This window comes from Chiloscyllium plagiosum, chromosome 32 (assembly GCF_004010195.1).
Source record: "Chiloscyllium plagiosum isolate BGI_BamShark_2017 chromosome 32, ASM401019v2, whole genome shotgun sequence".
NCBI lineage: Eukaryota > Metazoa > Chordata > Chondrichthyes > Orectolobiformes > Hemiscylliidae > Chiloscyllium > Chiloscyllium plagiosum.
This window is the reverse complement of record NC_057741.1, coordinates 23,600,261-23,616,937: the sequence shown is the minus strand read 5'-3', so window position 1 is coordinate 23,616,937 and position 16,677 is coordinate 23,600,261. Positions and strand designations below refer to the sequence as shown.

Genomic DNA, 16,677 nt, shown 5'->3' with positions numbered 1-16,677 from the left:
CACATTGCTAACCATATGATAATGCAGCTATGTTTTCAGTAGATGTGTGATGTTATCCCAATCACGGACAGTTCGTCAGAAAGTGTTGCTGGCTCTTGGGGAATAGGGCTAGTTGCCTCCTATTCTCACTATGATGCTACAGGTGAAAAGTGACAAATATGGCCAATCCTAAATGACCACAATAGATAACATCAACTGACTGGAGAACGAAATTTGTGGCTTGGTATTGGATATTTGCTGGAACTCTATGCTAATCATAACAATAATTCAGTCTCTGCTTATATTTGACTATAAACCTGAGTCTGCAGAATATGTGGCGTAGCTGCCAATATTTGTGTTATGCCAAGAATTAGAATTAAATATTTCCACAGCAAAAATCTGTATGAAAACAATATGCCTGAATAGTTGCTTCCACAGTTTTCTACTCCCAACCATGTTACCAGCATCCATCTTGTCGATCCATCTTACCACATGCATTTCTTCATAAACTTTATTATTTTCTTCCTCATACAATTTAATTTTGGCTCTCATACGTTCTTGTAAAGCTAACAATTTGACCTGGTCGCCATGTCCCACTTGCTCCGATTTCAACTTGCCCTACAAAAGGAGGGAAACAGACAGAAAATCTTTCATTAATCACCAGAGAAGTAACTTTATTTTTAAATCTCAGAATTCAAAAGGTATAAACCAGAATTCCAAAGTGTAAGGATACACTTAAACACACACATAGAAAACTTATATTTCAGTTCAGGTTGCTGCCACTGATCAGACACATTGACAGGGTAATAATGATACAAAATGTTGGACACTGACACCATTCAGAGTGCCTGGCATTGGCATAAGGCCAGAAACTCAGGAGAGGAGTACTAAAGTACTAAAGAAGAGGGGAATATGGTGGTTGGCGTCTTCATGAAGCATAGAATCATACATAGAGTCACAGATTTTTTGCCCATCATGTCTGTGCTGTCAAAAATATACAAGGCCCAAAGTAATACTTTTAAAATCTTGCTGATTTATTTAGATATAGGGACAAACTGTTTATGGAAAGACCTTACTCCCCTCACAATGATAGCATAGCAAGAGGTGGGTGCAGACTCTGCCCTCACACAGTAATCACAATATAGTTCCCAGGCCAACTCATCATATTGTACTCCTGCTGAAATTATGGCAGTACACTGAACACGGCACAGATTTTAAGAGCCTCACCATTAAGACAATATTGATTTTTGTATCCCTGCTCTTTTATGTTACTTTTAATAAAAACACAATGAATTTCCAGACAAACCAGCTGCTAAGACTCAATGGTGAGACTTGAGATGCTCCTGATATTGGGCCTCTAAGATTGTCTATCCTTTCTTTCCTAAGTCAAACTTTACATCTTCTCTGCATACAACTAAGAGTATAATCAACATTCACTTTTACGCTTGTCACAGATCCCCATACCCATTTATAAACAAAAATAGGTCATATTCTTTGATTTAACCATAAAGTTCCATTTTTGTTCCAGTCACTCCACCTTGAATGCATTTATTCACAAATTTCTTTTGCGTGTATTATATTCTTTGAAAGGCTAGAATCAAAATTGATTCAACTCTGCTGACTTCTCGCAAGATAAATCTGTCCAAGTGTGAAATATTTCATGGCCATGTTCTTTCCAAAACTGGAGTCTTTATCACAAGGGTTGGCTTTTATCCAACAGAATTGTTTATGCCACAATTAGCCAGAAACTCCATTATCATTGTATCATGTGTGTCAGGGTGGTAAATGTTGCATGAGAAGCTTCGGTTTATTTTCAGCTAGCAATTCCTATGTGTTTCCAACTATCACAGGGCCACCCAGTCTCTGTTTCACGGTTAATGTGGATTATCATAAAGTAACCGTGACGTATTTCTGTCATTTCACATTTGAAAATCTGTCAAGATAGAAAGATGAAGGTGAATAGATCAAAGGATTCACTGCTTAGAGAAGCAAATTAAACTGCTCACCCAAACATCAAATTTATAACACTTTAGCATTAGTGAGTGGTGCCAATGTGAATGTTTTAGCATAAATCACTGCAATCTGTAAAAGTGATCTATATATAAACAGTCCTCGATCATTACTGATAGGTTAAAAATTTCTGCTTATCAGAATTCCCTCGATAAATCGTACAAGTACAGATCTGCTTCAATTCAGGGATCTTCGTGCTGCTACTGTCTTTTCCGTTATTTTTCTTCCACCCATAACTTTGGCTACAGTCATCCAGCCTCATTCTCAGAAAGTCAAGAAGAGGGATTTATTTTTATGATCCATTTAAATAAATATTGTTAAAAATATAGCTACTGTCTCTAACTGAATGTTTCATAAATATTTAAGTGTCACTCAGCTTCATATATAACGAGAGAAAGTGAGGACTGCAGATGCTGGAGCTCAGAGCCAAAAAGTGTGGCGTTGGAAAAGCACGGCAGGTCAGGCAGCATCCGAGAAGCAGGAGAGTTGACATTTCAGGCATAAGCCCTTCATCAGGAATGGCAGGGTTGGGGATTGAGGGAGCTGAGAAATAAATAGGAGGTGGGGGTGGGGCTGAAGGGAAGGTAGGTGGAAAGGCGATAGGTGGATGCAGCTGGGGAGTGATTGTGATACGTTGGTGAGGAGCATGGAGTGGATAGGTGGGAAGGAAGATGGACAGGTGGGACAGGTCAAGAGGACAGTGCCATGTTGGAGAGTTGGATCTGGGATGAGGTAGCAAAAGTTGTTGAGGGTGAGGACCAGTTCCACCAATCAATTGAGTCTGTTGGTGGAGGGGTACTGGTTGGATCGATGGGCGAGGAAGAAACGGAGGGCTTGGAGGCCTTTGCCATGGAGGATGGATGTGTATGGGAACTGGATGTTCATGGTGAAGATTAAATGTTGGGGGCTGGATAAATGAAAGTCATGGAGGGCATGGGCGGTGTCCCAAATGTATATGGAGAATTCCTGGACCAAGGAGAACAGGATGGTGTTGAGATATGAGGAGATAGGTTCAGTGGAGCAGGAGCAGGAGAAGACAATAGGTCGACTGGGGCAGTCAGGTTTGTGGATTTTCCAAATCTCCCCTCTCCCCACCTCATTCCAGATCCAACCCTCCAACTTGGCACCGCCCTCTTGAGCTGTCCATCTTCCTTCCCACCTATCCATTCCACCCTCCCCACCAACCTATTCCCCCTTCCCCATCTGCATCCACCTATCACCTTTCCAGCTACCTTCCCTCCAATCACACCCCCACCCTACTATTTATCTCTCAGACCCCTTCCCCTCACCAACATTCTTGATGAAGGGCTTATGTCCAAAATGTCAAATCTCTTGCTCCTTGGATGCTGCATGACGTGCTGTGCTTTTCCAGTGCCACACTTTTCAACTCTGCTTCTTATATAATGACAAGCACAGTGATTGTAACGAGGTCAGCCAGGTGGACCTCAGAATATGAGTTCCCTGATTGGTCCAGGTTAACAACCCCAATCAGGGAACTCTGGCTGACAGACAGGAACAAAAGTACAAGGGTCTCTTGTGGTGCAGTGGTAGTGTCCCTACCCCGGCACTGAGAGACCCAGGTTCCCACCTGCTCCAGAGGCAGGTATTCTCTGAACAGGCTGATTAGGAAAAAAGGTTAAATGAAAAAAAAGTGTTAGAGGTTCTGTTCACCCTGAGAAAGCTGGACCAGTGTTGAGTACTATGTACGTGTAAATAAAGGGTAATTTGGCAATGAGATACTGGCCTCTGTCGAGTTATTTAAATAGCTTTGAATATTATATCACTAAGCTGCATAGGAAAGGTTCTCAATTATGTTTTATTCACAAGTTAGACTGTATAAGTAGAAAGGACTTTCTTCACTATTCATCAAGCAGAATGCAGAATCCTATGGAAGGAGAAGAGGTGCAGTGAAGACCGAGCAGACGTCTACTTCCTCCATTTCTGCCTCAAGCTGGAGTAATGTGGATGGAGTCTGCAGTGACACTGGGATAGCTCCAAGGCTGCCAGGAAATCCTGGCCTCCTTGCTGGGTACCTCACAGCCTCTGTCTTTCGCAGCATAATTCCAGGCTCTGTGTTATCTTGTTTTAAGTGGCAGGCAGTAACTTCTCACTGATGCCGTAATCCTTTATCAGAAAGTCAGCAAACGGGGGGACTCAAGATGGCGGCAATCTAACAGGTTTGCCTTGCTGCACCCTGCACCATAACGCAGGCAAAGTGATGCTTTTACCCTCCCCATCTTAGCTGAGTTGGGAAAAATCGGTAGTTTTGAGTTACTAGAATGGCTATATATTCTTTTCAGTGAATTGGGAAGGTGACTAACGGCAAAGGGCAGTGTGGATCACAACAAGCAGGGCACTGCCCTGCAGTAACGGACACACCCGTGGGTGTATGGAAGCTCCGTTAGAGTTACCTGCTCAGCAAGGCCTGGCTTCGGAGTTCGTCAAACTCTCAAGAAAAGCTTGAGTCAGCGATGGAGGAGACCTGGACCAGGCCGAAACTAATCTCGGCCACACTGAAAAAATATTTGAGCAGGAGATCCAGCGTCTTGGACAACATGTGGAAGAGGCCGAGCAGCAGACCGCACCATCGGAGACCACGGCCGAATCGTCGGCGGAAAGCATCCAGGCCCTGGAGAGGCAGGGACAGGCCTTCGTGGAGCAGGTCAATGACCTCGAAAATTAAGGTTGGAGAAAGAACTTTTGCATTATTTGGCTGCCAGAGTAAGAAGGGGATCAGCCAGCCAGTTTTTCTGAGCAACCACTGCCGCATTTTCTGGGATGGGAAGCTGAGCAGATCGACTGTGTTCACCGGGTCATGGTGCACAGGCCCAGTTAGGACCAGCACCCCCGCCTGGTCCTAGTGCATTTCCAGTCCTATAGAGACAAGCAAAAGTTATTGGAAGCTTCCAGAATGCTGAGGAAGGAACCACAGGCCCTGTTTTACAAGGGATCAAAGATTATGTTTTTACAGGACTTTTCTGCGGCCGTGATCCGTAAGAGGAAGACCTTTGATGAGGTAAAGAGGAGGCTGAGGGATCTGGATATCCAATTCTCTCGAAGGTACCTGGCAGTGCTCCGTTTCTGCCATGATGGGTCTGTACATGTCTTTGACTCAGAGAAAGCAAAGAACTTTTTGGACACTTTAAAACAGACTGAATGGCTCAAGCAAAATGGACAGTAATAGTTTCTTTTGTTTTGTTGTGTCCCTTTAATTTTTTTTCTTCTTCTTCTCTCTTCCCTTTTCCCTTTCATGGGGTTTGGGAAGTGTTGTCGGAACTTCTTTTTCAGCAATAATGGAGGTTGATATATGGGTGGGAAGGGTGAAATGCCCACTTTTAATTCCTTTGGTTGTAAGATTTATGTATTCTTTACTTTCGTTTTGCCTGGGTTTGGGGCGTGGCTTCAGCTCAAAGTGTTAGTGCCCTCTATGGGTAGTGGGGGGGGGGAGTGCAGGGAAGCCTCGTATTATCTGTTTTTTGTATCGGTTCATTGTAGGTGTGATTTTTAAAAGTTTTGGCTTGGTAGTTTTTGTAGATGTGTTCTTCAGGCCTTATGAGTCACCACTCGGCATGTTGTGAGTAGGGTTCTTCCTCTCAGGTATTCACGGGCTGTTTTAGATGACTATAGCTAATTGTTTGTTCCAATGGTGCACCTGGAATATTAAGGGGAGTCACTCACTGATTAAGAGAAAGAAAGTACTCCAAGTCTTAGAAGAGAGAGAGTTGGTGTTGCTCTGTTACAAGGAACCCACCTTGATGAAAAGGAGCATCTAAATTTGCAGCGAGGGATGGGGGGTGGCGGGCATTTGGCCAGGTGTTCTTTTCATCTTTTAACACTAAAAGCAGGGGAGTGGTTATACTCGTTCAGAAGAATCTCCCATTCCAGTTGTTAGATCAAATTAAGGATGAATATGGGGTGGGGTTGTGATTCTCAAAGCTCTAGTACATGGTGAGGAGTACGGCTTACTGAATGTTTACCGTTCCCCGACACACACCCTTAAATTTCTGATAGTATGGTGCTAAGTTGATTGCCCTTGGAATGTGCCATACTATTATAGGGGGAGACTTTAATCGCCCCTTGGATCCCACAGCGAATAGGATGTCCAGGGGTCCCCAGGGCACCTCTCCACAATTTAAACAATTGGTGGATTTATGTGTGGAGTTGGGATTGATGGGTGTATGGAAATGTCTTCACCCAGTGGGTAGGGATATGACAGTGCAAGAGGTACAGGAGGCGGTAAGGCAGCTCCAAAGTGGTAAGGCACCCGGCCCTGATGGCCTTCCAAGTAAGTTTTATATGGAATTTCTGAATATGTGGGCCAGGCCAATGCTGGACATGTACAATTATTCGTAAAGTCAGGACCACCTCCCGCCCTCTTTGAGAGAAGCTAATGTTTCTCTCATTCTCAGAAGAGGGAAGGCCCCGGAGGACTGTGCTTCGTTTAGATTCCCTACAATATGGAAACAGGCCCTTCGGTCCAACAAGTCCACACTGACCCTCCGAAGAGCAACCCACGCAGTCCCATTCCCCTACATTTACCCCTGACTAATGCACCTAGTACCACGGGCAATTTAGCATGGCCAATTCACCTAACCTGCACATCTTTGGACTGTGGGAGGAAACTGGAGCACCTGGGAGGAAACCCACGCAGACACGGGGAGAATGAGCAAACTCCACACAGACAGTTGCCCGAGGCGGGAATTGAACCCGGGTCACTGGCACTGTGAGGTGCTAGTGCTAACCACTGAGCCACCGTGCCGCCCAAAGGCCCATTTCGCTGCTAAACATGGATTTTAAAATTTTATCTAAGACTCTCACCTTGAGATTGAAGAAGGTGTTGCCCTCTATTGTAAAGGAGGGCCAGACAGGTTTTATTAAGGGCCATAAGTCCTCTAATAACATTAGAACATGGTCCAGGTGTGCCAGTGGAGGTCGATTCCAGGATTGGTAGTCTCCCTTGATGTGGAGAAGGTGTTTGACCGGATGGAGTGGCCATACCATTTTTACGTTCTGGAGTGATTTGGTGTCTTTACCAGAGGGTGGAAGTACTATATAGTGATCCTATGCCAGCAGTCCTTACTAATGGTAAAACATCTAATAATTTTAGTATCGGTAGAGGCAGCCAACAAGGTTGTCTCCTCTCGCTGCTGTTGTTCACGCTGGTGACTCAGCCGCTGGCGGAGGCTATCCAGAGGGACCCTAGTATAGTTGCCCCAGAAGTGGGATTGGGGTGCATAAGATCACACTCTATGCAGATGACGTTCTCCTTTTCCGAACCGGGCACTGTATGTGCTTTATTTAATACAATATATCAATTTATTTGGCTCTTTTTCGGGATACAAGATTAATTTTATGAAGTCGGAGGCCATGTCCCTGGGCGGTCTTGGGGGAATACCCAATCTTGAAGGTGAAATCCGACTCCCTTTCAGGTGGTCACAGGGAGGTTTTCTGTACTTAGGCATTTTCATTACTCCTCCCTTTGACCAATTATATAAGGCTAGCTTTGTGCACTTGTTCGATAAGAGAAGGCAGGACCTTCAGTGTTGGAAAGTCCTTCCAGTCTCTTGGTTAGGCCAAATAGCTCTTATTAAAATGAAGGTTCTTCCTCGCTTATCATATCCCACATGAATGCTCCCTCTGATGATGCTGAGGCAAACGTTACAGAGACTCAACGGTTGGTTCGGCTCTTTTATTTGGTATCACAGATGGCCTCTCATTAAGCTTGCCAAATTGCAGCCTCCCCAGGGAAGGGGGTGGGCATAGACTTTCCAGATATTAAGAGGTATCAAATAAGCTCACTAATATCCTTTGTGAATGACTGGGCTTGTGAGGACCCACGGTCAATATGGCTGGATACCAAGGCCTCCCAGGCGAAGTGCCCCCATAATTAATCAGTTATTCATGGATAAGATGAGAGCAGTCACGGAGTATTATCTGAACCCAATTGTCATCAATATAGCTAACGCGTAAAGAGTGATGCATCAAAGTGAAGGCAGTTTATCTATAACTCCTTTCTCACTCCGGTAGTAGGAATGCCAGGGTTTATGGACTCTGGTTTTAAATCATGGGTATCCAGCGGAGACTCTTGTCTGGGAGATTTATTTGAAGGGGGAGGTCACGATGTCCTTCAATTAGTTGATTCACAAGTATGAATTGCCCAGCAGGGACCTCTTTCAGATCAGGGTCTTTATCCAGAAAAAGACTACAATTCTCATTCATCCTTATAGGTCTGAGGTAGAGAGGAGAGTGCTTCAGGCTACAGGTACTCTCCTGATTAGTACCCTTTACCCGTTCACTGGGAGGTGACGCCTTGAAAGATATTGAGCAGCTCTGTGGGGTCTGGGAGTAGAGATTTTGTCAGAGATATGGGAAGACATTTGGAGAGAATGTAAGAAAGATCTCGATCTGCAACAGGACGCGTGCTATGCAGCTACAGGTTCTTCATAGCGTTTATCTGGCCCCAGAGCGACTTGCTAAATTCAAAAAGGGAGAGCCTCCATTGTGCCCTAAATGCAAAATAGGTACTGGCACTCTTACCCATTGATTCTAGTCATATCACAAGCTTGGCAAGTATTGGGTGCTATAGTGAGTGTCACCGGGGGGGGGGCGGTGGGTGGGTCCTGGGGACTGAGGTCAAGGCAGATCCGGAGTCTCTTCTCCCGGGCCTGTCAAATTTGCCTTCGTTAGATGAGCATGGGAAAAAGCTGTTTAATATTTTTACACATTGTGCGAGGCAGAACATTTTGATGAGCTGGGCCTCAGAAAGCCCTCCGGGCCTGCCAGGATGGCGTAGATTAGTCATGGAACACATCCCCTGTGCTTCCTTACCAGTACGGTGCACTAGAAAACACAACTTTTCTACAAGACATGGCGGCCCTTTCTGAACCACTTAGAAGCAGATCTGTTGGCCATATTAACTAGAGCCTTTGTTTAGCCACAAGGCCTGGGTCTGATGGGCTGGGTGCCCTGAGAGGAAATACGGGTATGCTAACTGATGCTCCCGATGATGGGGAGCTTTGGTGGGGTTGTACTGAGTGGTCTGATTTAATTTAATTTAACTTATTTTGTAAATTATTAATTGAATTGTAGTATAGGTAGCTTTTTCGTTTATTATTTATTTTGTAGAGTAGAGTAGTAGTTGGCTTATTGTAATTGTTATATTCTTAGTTTGTTATATTTTATAATTTTGTAAAGAATAAAAATTATTCAATTAATAAAAAAGCAAGTCAGCAAACAACCTACAAATGAAGTTTTCAACAGTATCACAATCGGGCTTTGCAACATAAAGACCCTCACTGTTCAGTTGACATCACAGTATGTGCACATCCAGAACACAGTAATAGTCTTGTGCACTGTTACTTCCAGATGGGAAAATACTGATTTGACTGTGGATTCCTTCAGTTATTAAACATCACGGGTCTGAATTTGGAACTTCTTCAGAGTTGTGACATAGCTTCTATGATATTTCATTTTATAATTAGAAATACCAGTTAAAAAGTCTAATTTACGCACTGAAATTAGCAAATAAGATAAAAAACATAAGTTCATGAAGTTCCTGAGGCTGAAATTAAGACAAGTCATGATTGTCAGTAATGTGCTTAGGTCAATATGCTTTTTAGCCCCATTTTATACATGTGGCTTTTCATCTGCTAGTTTGCACTTTAGTCTTTAATGCTGTATTGCTTCACAAAATTCACCAGATTATTACTCCAACCTCATCATTTAACAGAAACAATTTTTACCAATGCATCACAGGATGGAAGGTTGTCCCTTCCAAGCTCACTCACCCCATTCTTCCACTGCTGTTCAAGTTTTTCTGTCTCTGTCTTCCTCCAGTCAGTCAGACAGCGTTGGATTGTGAATCTCTCACACAACTTAGGAAGAGCCAAGCCATTGTCCATTTGGCAGAAACTTTCGAGGTAAGTCAGCATGATCTTTTGAAATTCCTCTTCAGAAAGTAAAAGTGGACTTTTCATTAGGTTCCTTTAAAGAAAATAGAAATGAATCATTAGATTAATCCCAGGGATAAATGAAGCAGAAATGTTCATCGATCACATATAAATATGGGCACATTACACTGATCCAGCTCATTTCACAGATACCCATCATGTATCTAACTTATGTAGAGGTTTTAAAACACTTTTTTTGTTATATTAGTATTTAATAGGTCATTCTTTGGCCATCTAACCATCCCATGTAGTTATGCAAGCTGACTCCAGTCTCTTCGGAGAATTTTGCTTGCCATATATTCCAAAACTCCCCAGTTGGAATCTGAATAAACAGCACGTTACAATTGCTATCTGAAACATAGGATAATTTTTATAGTTGTTCGGAAGCTATGAAAAGTTGACATTCTAATCCTTTTCGAAACATTACTTACAAATACATTCTGTACACTTAGTTTTAAATATTAACCTGTGTCACACACTATAGTTTCACTGAACAATTCAAATAAAAATATTTGAAGAGGCGACTGGCCATATTTCTAATCTATATTAATGCTCACATAATTTCCAAAAGCTGAACACAACAGCTGAAGTCAAATTTGCAGGGAGAAAGATGGAGAATGTTAGGGTTAACAAGTGGATTTATCCTAAGACAATTCTGTGGAATTACATTTTTTTTTAAACTGAAGTCCTGTGAATAGACTGAAAGGCTTTGCAAGATTCAGTGAACTAGCACTCAAAGCCCCAGAAAATGTACTTTCAAGTATTGGCCCCGCTGGCAAAGCAGATGGTATTACAGATGTCAGCTATTATCATAATTCACGCAATTACTACTCCTGTGTACCATGATTTGTAAGCTGAACAAAAAATAGATTGAGAGCCCTAGCCACACAGCAATGTAGTTTGATACCCAATATTGATTTCAAGCACTCATAAAACAGTAAACACGATTGCAACATAACTTCATATTATCACAATAAGGCAGCCAATCAAAATCAGTTTTGACCTCAATATTTAGATGCAGAATGAATGGTTGTAGCTGCGTTTCTAAAATTAAAAAAATTCAAATGGAATTGTAAGATTAAGATAAGAGATAAAAACAAAACAGCTGGGTTTTTCTATTGCTCAAATCTAAGAGGTCAGCACAGGACTTGACTACTGGAGCCCTGGTCTGTCCTTGCAGTCTAAGTTATTGTCTGTACGAGGTACAGATTTGTTGAAGTCTTGCCAGTAAGCAGGAGTCCACTGGTGGGTCTGATGAAAATCCAGTTAGTACAGAAGGCAGAAAAGGGAAGGAAGAGTTTCAGGGATTGCAACACATCGAAAGGCTGAGCCTGAAATCTTACTAGGAGTGTTTCAAATACTTTTCCTGAAAATTGCCTGAAAATTGGCTTTTGGGATGAACCAATTTATTACGATAGAGAGGGTTTCACAAACTAAATTGGTCAGACAGTCTTTTCTGACCATCCTGGTTCAGATCTTCATAAAGGGTGAGGCAGAGTTACTCTTCTGACCTCTTCCTTTTTCTGATTAGACTTCAGCTCATTCTGGCACTGCACTAAAGGCAGACTGGCAGTTCTTTCAGAGTGTTGGAAAGGGACTTGGAAACAAGGACCCGTTGGCATTTACAGGCAGCAGATGGGGAAAGGGCAAACATCTGTAGCAATGCTAGAAAAGAGCAGGGGAGCAACTGGATGACTCATCACCAATTTACTGATTGAGATTCTGCCTGGCTTAGGGCAGAATAACAAAGTAAAATCTAATACAGAATTTTTTTGGTTCAAAATACTTTGTTGAGTGAGATTCATTGTGCCTAAACCATCACGGCTCAGAGAATTTTCTTTGCCAACTAGTTTAGATGGATTGGCCATGCTAAATTGTCCGCAGTGTCCAGTGGGTGGATTAGCCATGGTAAAATGTGGGGTTCTGGGGCTAGGCTATGGAGCAGGGGCTAGGTGGGATGCTCTTCAGAGAGTTGATGTGGTCTCAGTGGGCCAAATGGCCTCTTTCCACACTGAAGAGATTTTATGATTCTGCTCTTCGCCTAATTAATTATGCAACTGAGGTCTTGAGCACCTTTCTTGAGGACGTATGTGGTTGGAGAGGCAGAATTACTCACCCCCGTTGAGAACTCTTGGTTGTCGCATCATTAACACCTCATAAAAACCAGTTGAGTACCACTTCAGATGCTGCAAGCTAGGAACTCACAGCATGGTGCCTAGCCACATGGCCTGAAGAAAGAATAGCCCATTCTCCACTTTACAGACAGGAACCAGAAGGTGTTCATCGATGGAGTTGTGGAGATGAGGGTAGCCCTGTTTCCTGTGGAATAGGAAGGCCATAACACCTGACTGAACCAGCCTGGACCCAATCTGCAGCTCAGGTTAGTCCTGTGTCTGAGGTAAAGCAGGAGGCCTCGCGATGCAGGAGGAAAGTCAATGATCTTCTCTCTGCTACTACCTTCACACTCGAGGCCACCACTCACTGTAATGCTACCACAGCACATGCTCTCTCACCAACACTCATGGACTTCAACTCTCACTATTGCAAGCATCATGTCTATTAGAGTGCTTTCATGCACCTCATTATGAACCCTTCCCACTCACTCACTTACTGGGGACAACTTACTTGCTCTCTTGCCCTTGCATTACCACTACTGTTGTTTCAGCAATATTAATACCTCCCTTTGCGTCACTGCAGGAAGAAGTCATCCATTCCCCTGATATCTCAACAGCAATTCAGTTGGCCTACCTGTAATCCATAAGCTGCTTTCACTTGGCCTACAAGACTGACCATGGCCTACTCACCAGACTTCAAGGAAACAGATCCTGGGCCTAATTGAGTGTGACCAACTCACTGGAGCGAAATAGGATGAACCTCTTGACTGTCTGGCTCAAGTGACCTTAATCACCCTTGACCTCACTAAGGATTGCTTTCCTTTGAGTCATACATTTCCATTTGCTTGAAGCACATGCAGTGTGCTGGCCACGCAAACTAATGGCAAAACACTGAATGAGAGGTGTTGATGCAGCACAGTGCCATACAGCAACATGTCCACCCCATCGACAACTCCATGCTCCACACTGTGACAAGCTGCCTGCCTCTCTGCCCACACGATAAAGTAATGCAGGTCATAGAAGCTGGCAGCCTGTAGGTCAGCACTGAAGATCCTGTGTGTTAGGAAAACAACATGACCCACAAAGGGGCTGGTGATCTGTTAAGTCAGTGCTGAAGTCAGTGAGTGTAACTCCTTGTTAACAAAGCAATGTGAAGCATATAGAGACTGGCAGTTTTCAGGTACGTGCAAAGTGAGTTATAGAGTCATAGTTTGTGCTTAGAAATTAAACTAAGAGCCATAACACCTCTCAATACGTGATATATATGTGTCCCTGCATGCAGGACGACCTGGCAGAAACACACAAGACATATATATCCCGGCATTCCAAAGGAGTGAAGGGCTGAAGTGGTCTGAGATAGTCCCAGTGTAGGGACAATATTATGAGGAAGCTGGTGTTTTGCCACTGCTGACTGGTATCACGGTGGGTGGCACGGTGGCACAGTGGTTAGCATTGCTGCCTCACAGCGCCTAAAACCCGGGTTCAATTCCCGCCTCAGGCGACTGACTGTGTGGAGTTTGCACGTTCTCCCCGTGTCTGCGTGGGTTTCCTTCGGGTGCTCCGGTTTCCTCCCACCATCCAAAGATGTGCAGGGTCAGGTGAATTGGCCATACTAAATTGCCTGTAGTGTTAGGGAAGGGGTAAACGTAGGGGTATGGGTGGGTTTCGCTTCGGCGGGTCGGTGTGGACTTGTTGGGCCGAAGGGCCTGTTTCCACGCTAATCTAAATCTAAAATCTAAAAATCTAAAATCAAGGTTGCCATGGAGCATAATGGACATTGTTATGGAGAAGCATTTGCATGATGGCACAGCACAAACACTTGCTGAGCTGCAGCCAACAAGTACTCACTCTGATTTACATGTTCGGAATTTGCACCATCCAATTTATTGAGGAAGGAAAGAAGTGGTGCATAAATAAGGTGAATTGGACCGTTAATAAGGTGCAAATGTGTGGAAATAAGGTAGTCACTGCTCAATGGTGGGATTTGGAAGTGAGTTCTGAAATTGAAAAAATTGATACTTTCACTCTTTCCATATTTTACACCTTCTTCACCACACAAGGTAGGGGAAAATTCCATCCTCTGTTTCTGATCTATGTAACGTTTGAGAAAGACAGTGCAGAAATTTCCATATCGATTTTGACATTTTCATGCAAGAAACCTTAGAATATGAAAAGTCAATCATCATGTCAAACCTATCCCAAAGGACATACCAACTTATCATATTTATCCAGTTATGTGAAAAAAGTTCAAAAATGAGGGCACCGTTCTATAAGGACTGTTTTCAGAAGTCAGCTCACCACATCGCTTCAGGGACCATTTGGAATGGGCAATAAACACTGGCCTTGCTGGCAAAAAATATATCCCAAGCTTACATAGTACAGGTCAGGGGGCAAGACAAAAATCACCTCGAGTTCCTCAAGACAGACAAGAACAAAATCCAGAAAACACAAACAAGATGAGTGTACATTCGTGTCTCTATCATAATCTTACACGGAAAATAACAGTTGGTCGAGTCATCTCACTCATGTTTAAACTGCTTTACATATAAACAATGTTTAGTTGGCCGTAAGGATAAAATTTATTGAAACAGATCTCTTCTAATGTCAGAGCTTTGTGTAATAAAATATGACTGGGAATGTTCACTTTGGAAATACATTTTGAGCAGGGGCTCCAATTATCTTTCTGGCTAAATTGGCTAAGGCGATGTGCACATTAACTTTAAAATTCTTAAGTATTTAATCTCAATGTTGATTGCTTGGCTGAAGGAACTGAGCTGAACAAGAATGTAACCAATGCCATTTGATTACATTATGTATCCAGAATTCCACTCAGCTTTTAAAAATCAAAGGAGTCAGCAATCTGACAAAATTGTCCACGAATTGCTAATTAAAATGATTTTTCATCCACAGCTGTATGAACTCCATGTACCTTAAGGAGAAGGTTTACCTGAAGGGCCTCTAGTTTAGTAAATGCAGGCCTTGGCACTAACAGCTCAAGAATAAATTTTGAAACTTGAAAACACACTTACTGGAAAACCAATTTATTCCAATGGCGTAAGAAATTCTGTTCTTCAATTTCTGAATGTAGTTGTTTTGATATGTTTCCCTTAACTTTCTCGAGCGATTCATTAGTTTTACGCTCATCGATTTCTGCTTGCTCTGTTTGTTCGTCCTGGTGAATGTTTATTTCCTTATCCTGATCTTCTATCACTTGTCTTAAATAGTCCTTTGGAACGCCAAGATTGACCAACTTCTGATAAAATTCAGCATGGATTGTTTTAAGTTTCATCGAGGCATTTTTGATAAGTTGCATATTAAGGGTTTCCAGTTGGTCCACTGCATCTTTGTCCAATTTCTCCACCAATTCTCCGAGTTCTGCACAATGATTGTGTAAAAGCTCACGCCAGTCCATGAGGTATTTTTTATGATTGTAATGTCTTTCTCCTAAGGTGTTGAGAAGAGATGCCAGCTGCTTTTGTTGGTGCTCTTGCTCACAAATCTAATCATATAAAGAATTAGATTAAACACAAAATACTCATTTTAAAGCAAGACTATGCTAGCCAGACTCCCTCTAGTTCCAGGAAATAGATTTGACAAAAACTGATTAAAAGCAAAATAAAATGTCTCTGATCAAAGGCAAAAGACCTTTGAGCAAAATCATTCACCTTGATGAAAATGGGTCCAGGGACATAAGGATATATCAGGTATGCTACCACAATGTAGTTGGCATCTATGATAGGTCTAAGATACAGATCAGGGAAATCCATGGATGAAAGTATCTGGGGTAGCATTGCCTCTCAGAGCTATATTGAGCTAAGTTGATTCCTGGTTACTAACAGTGCAGCCTGTTTAGCATTCTTCAAAGATATAAGTGAAGAACACTAGATATATCGTCCAGGCAGTGTCTCACAGTGCTATCAGCCTCCAAGGAATCAACATACCGCATAATAAGTCTATACAGTATCTCTAGAGGAGAGGCTAAGCAAACAAATTCATCCTTCATAATATTAGAGACTTAATATATCAATACACTTGGAATATTTTATTAATAAAGGGCCGATTATCAATGAATTCTAGAAACAAGTGCTAGTCATGTTAATTACAATGCTGCCACCAACTGGTTTTGGTTTACATATATCTCATTTGTTGAATTTATATCCATTATCCTCCGGAATTGTTAATGATTTCAAAATCTTCAAAGTTTGTGAGAAGATTTGTAGCTCGGGTGCTCGTTGTTGTGGTTCTGTTCGCCGAGCTGGGAATTTGTGTTGTAGGCGTTTTGTCCCCTGTCTAGGTGACATCCTCAGTGCTTGGGAGCCTCCTGTGAAGCGCTTCTGTGATGTTTCCTCCGGCGTTTATAGTGATTTGTATCTGCCGCTTCCGGTTCAGTTCCAGCTGTCCGCTGCAGTGGCCGCTATCTTGGGTCCAGGTCGATGTGCTTATTGATTGAATCTGTGGATGAATGCCATGCCTCTAGGAATTCCCTGGCTGTTCTCTGTTTGGCTTGTCCTATAATAGTAGTGTTGTCCCAGTCAAACTCATGTTGCTTGTCATCTGCGTGTGTGGCTACTAAGGATAGCTGGCCGTGTCGCTTCGTGGCTAGTTGGTGTTCATGGATACGGATC

General features: G+C 42.8%; 1 protein-coding gene across 1 annotated transcript in view; it reads right to left on the bottom strand.

The window, feature by feature from the left end:
• LOC122539417 (limbin-like) overlaps nucleotides 1-16,677 on the bottom strand; it is a 173,184-nt gene that overhangs the window by 67,605 nt on the left and 88,902 nt on the right. The window contains exons 14-16 of the mRNA XM_043674234.1: nucleotides 15,082-15,551; nucleotides 9,777-9,972; nucleotides 469-597 (exon numbers count right to left, since the gene is read on the bottom strand). Of these exons, the coding sequence (XP_043530169.1) occupies nucleotides 469-597; nucleotides 9,777-9,972; nucleotides 15,082-15,551 (795 nt within the window). The remainder of the gene's footprint in view (nucleotides 1-468; nucleotides 598-9,776; nucleotides 9,973-15,081; nucleotides 15,552-16,677) is intronic.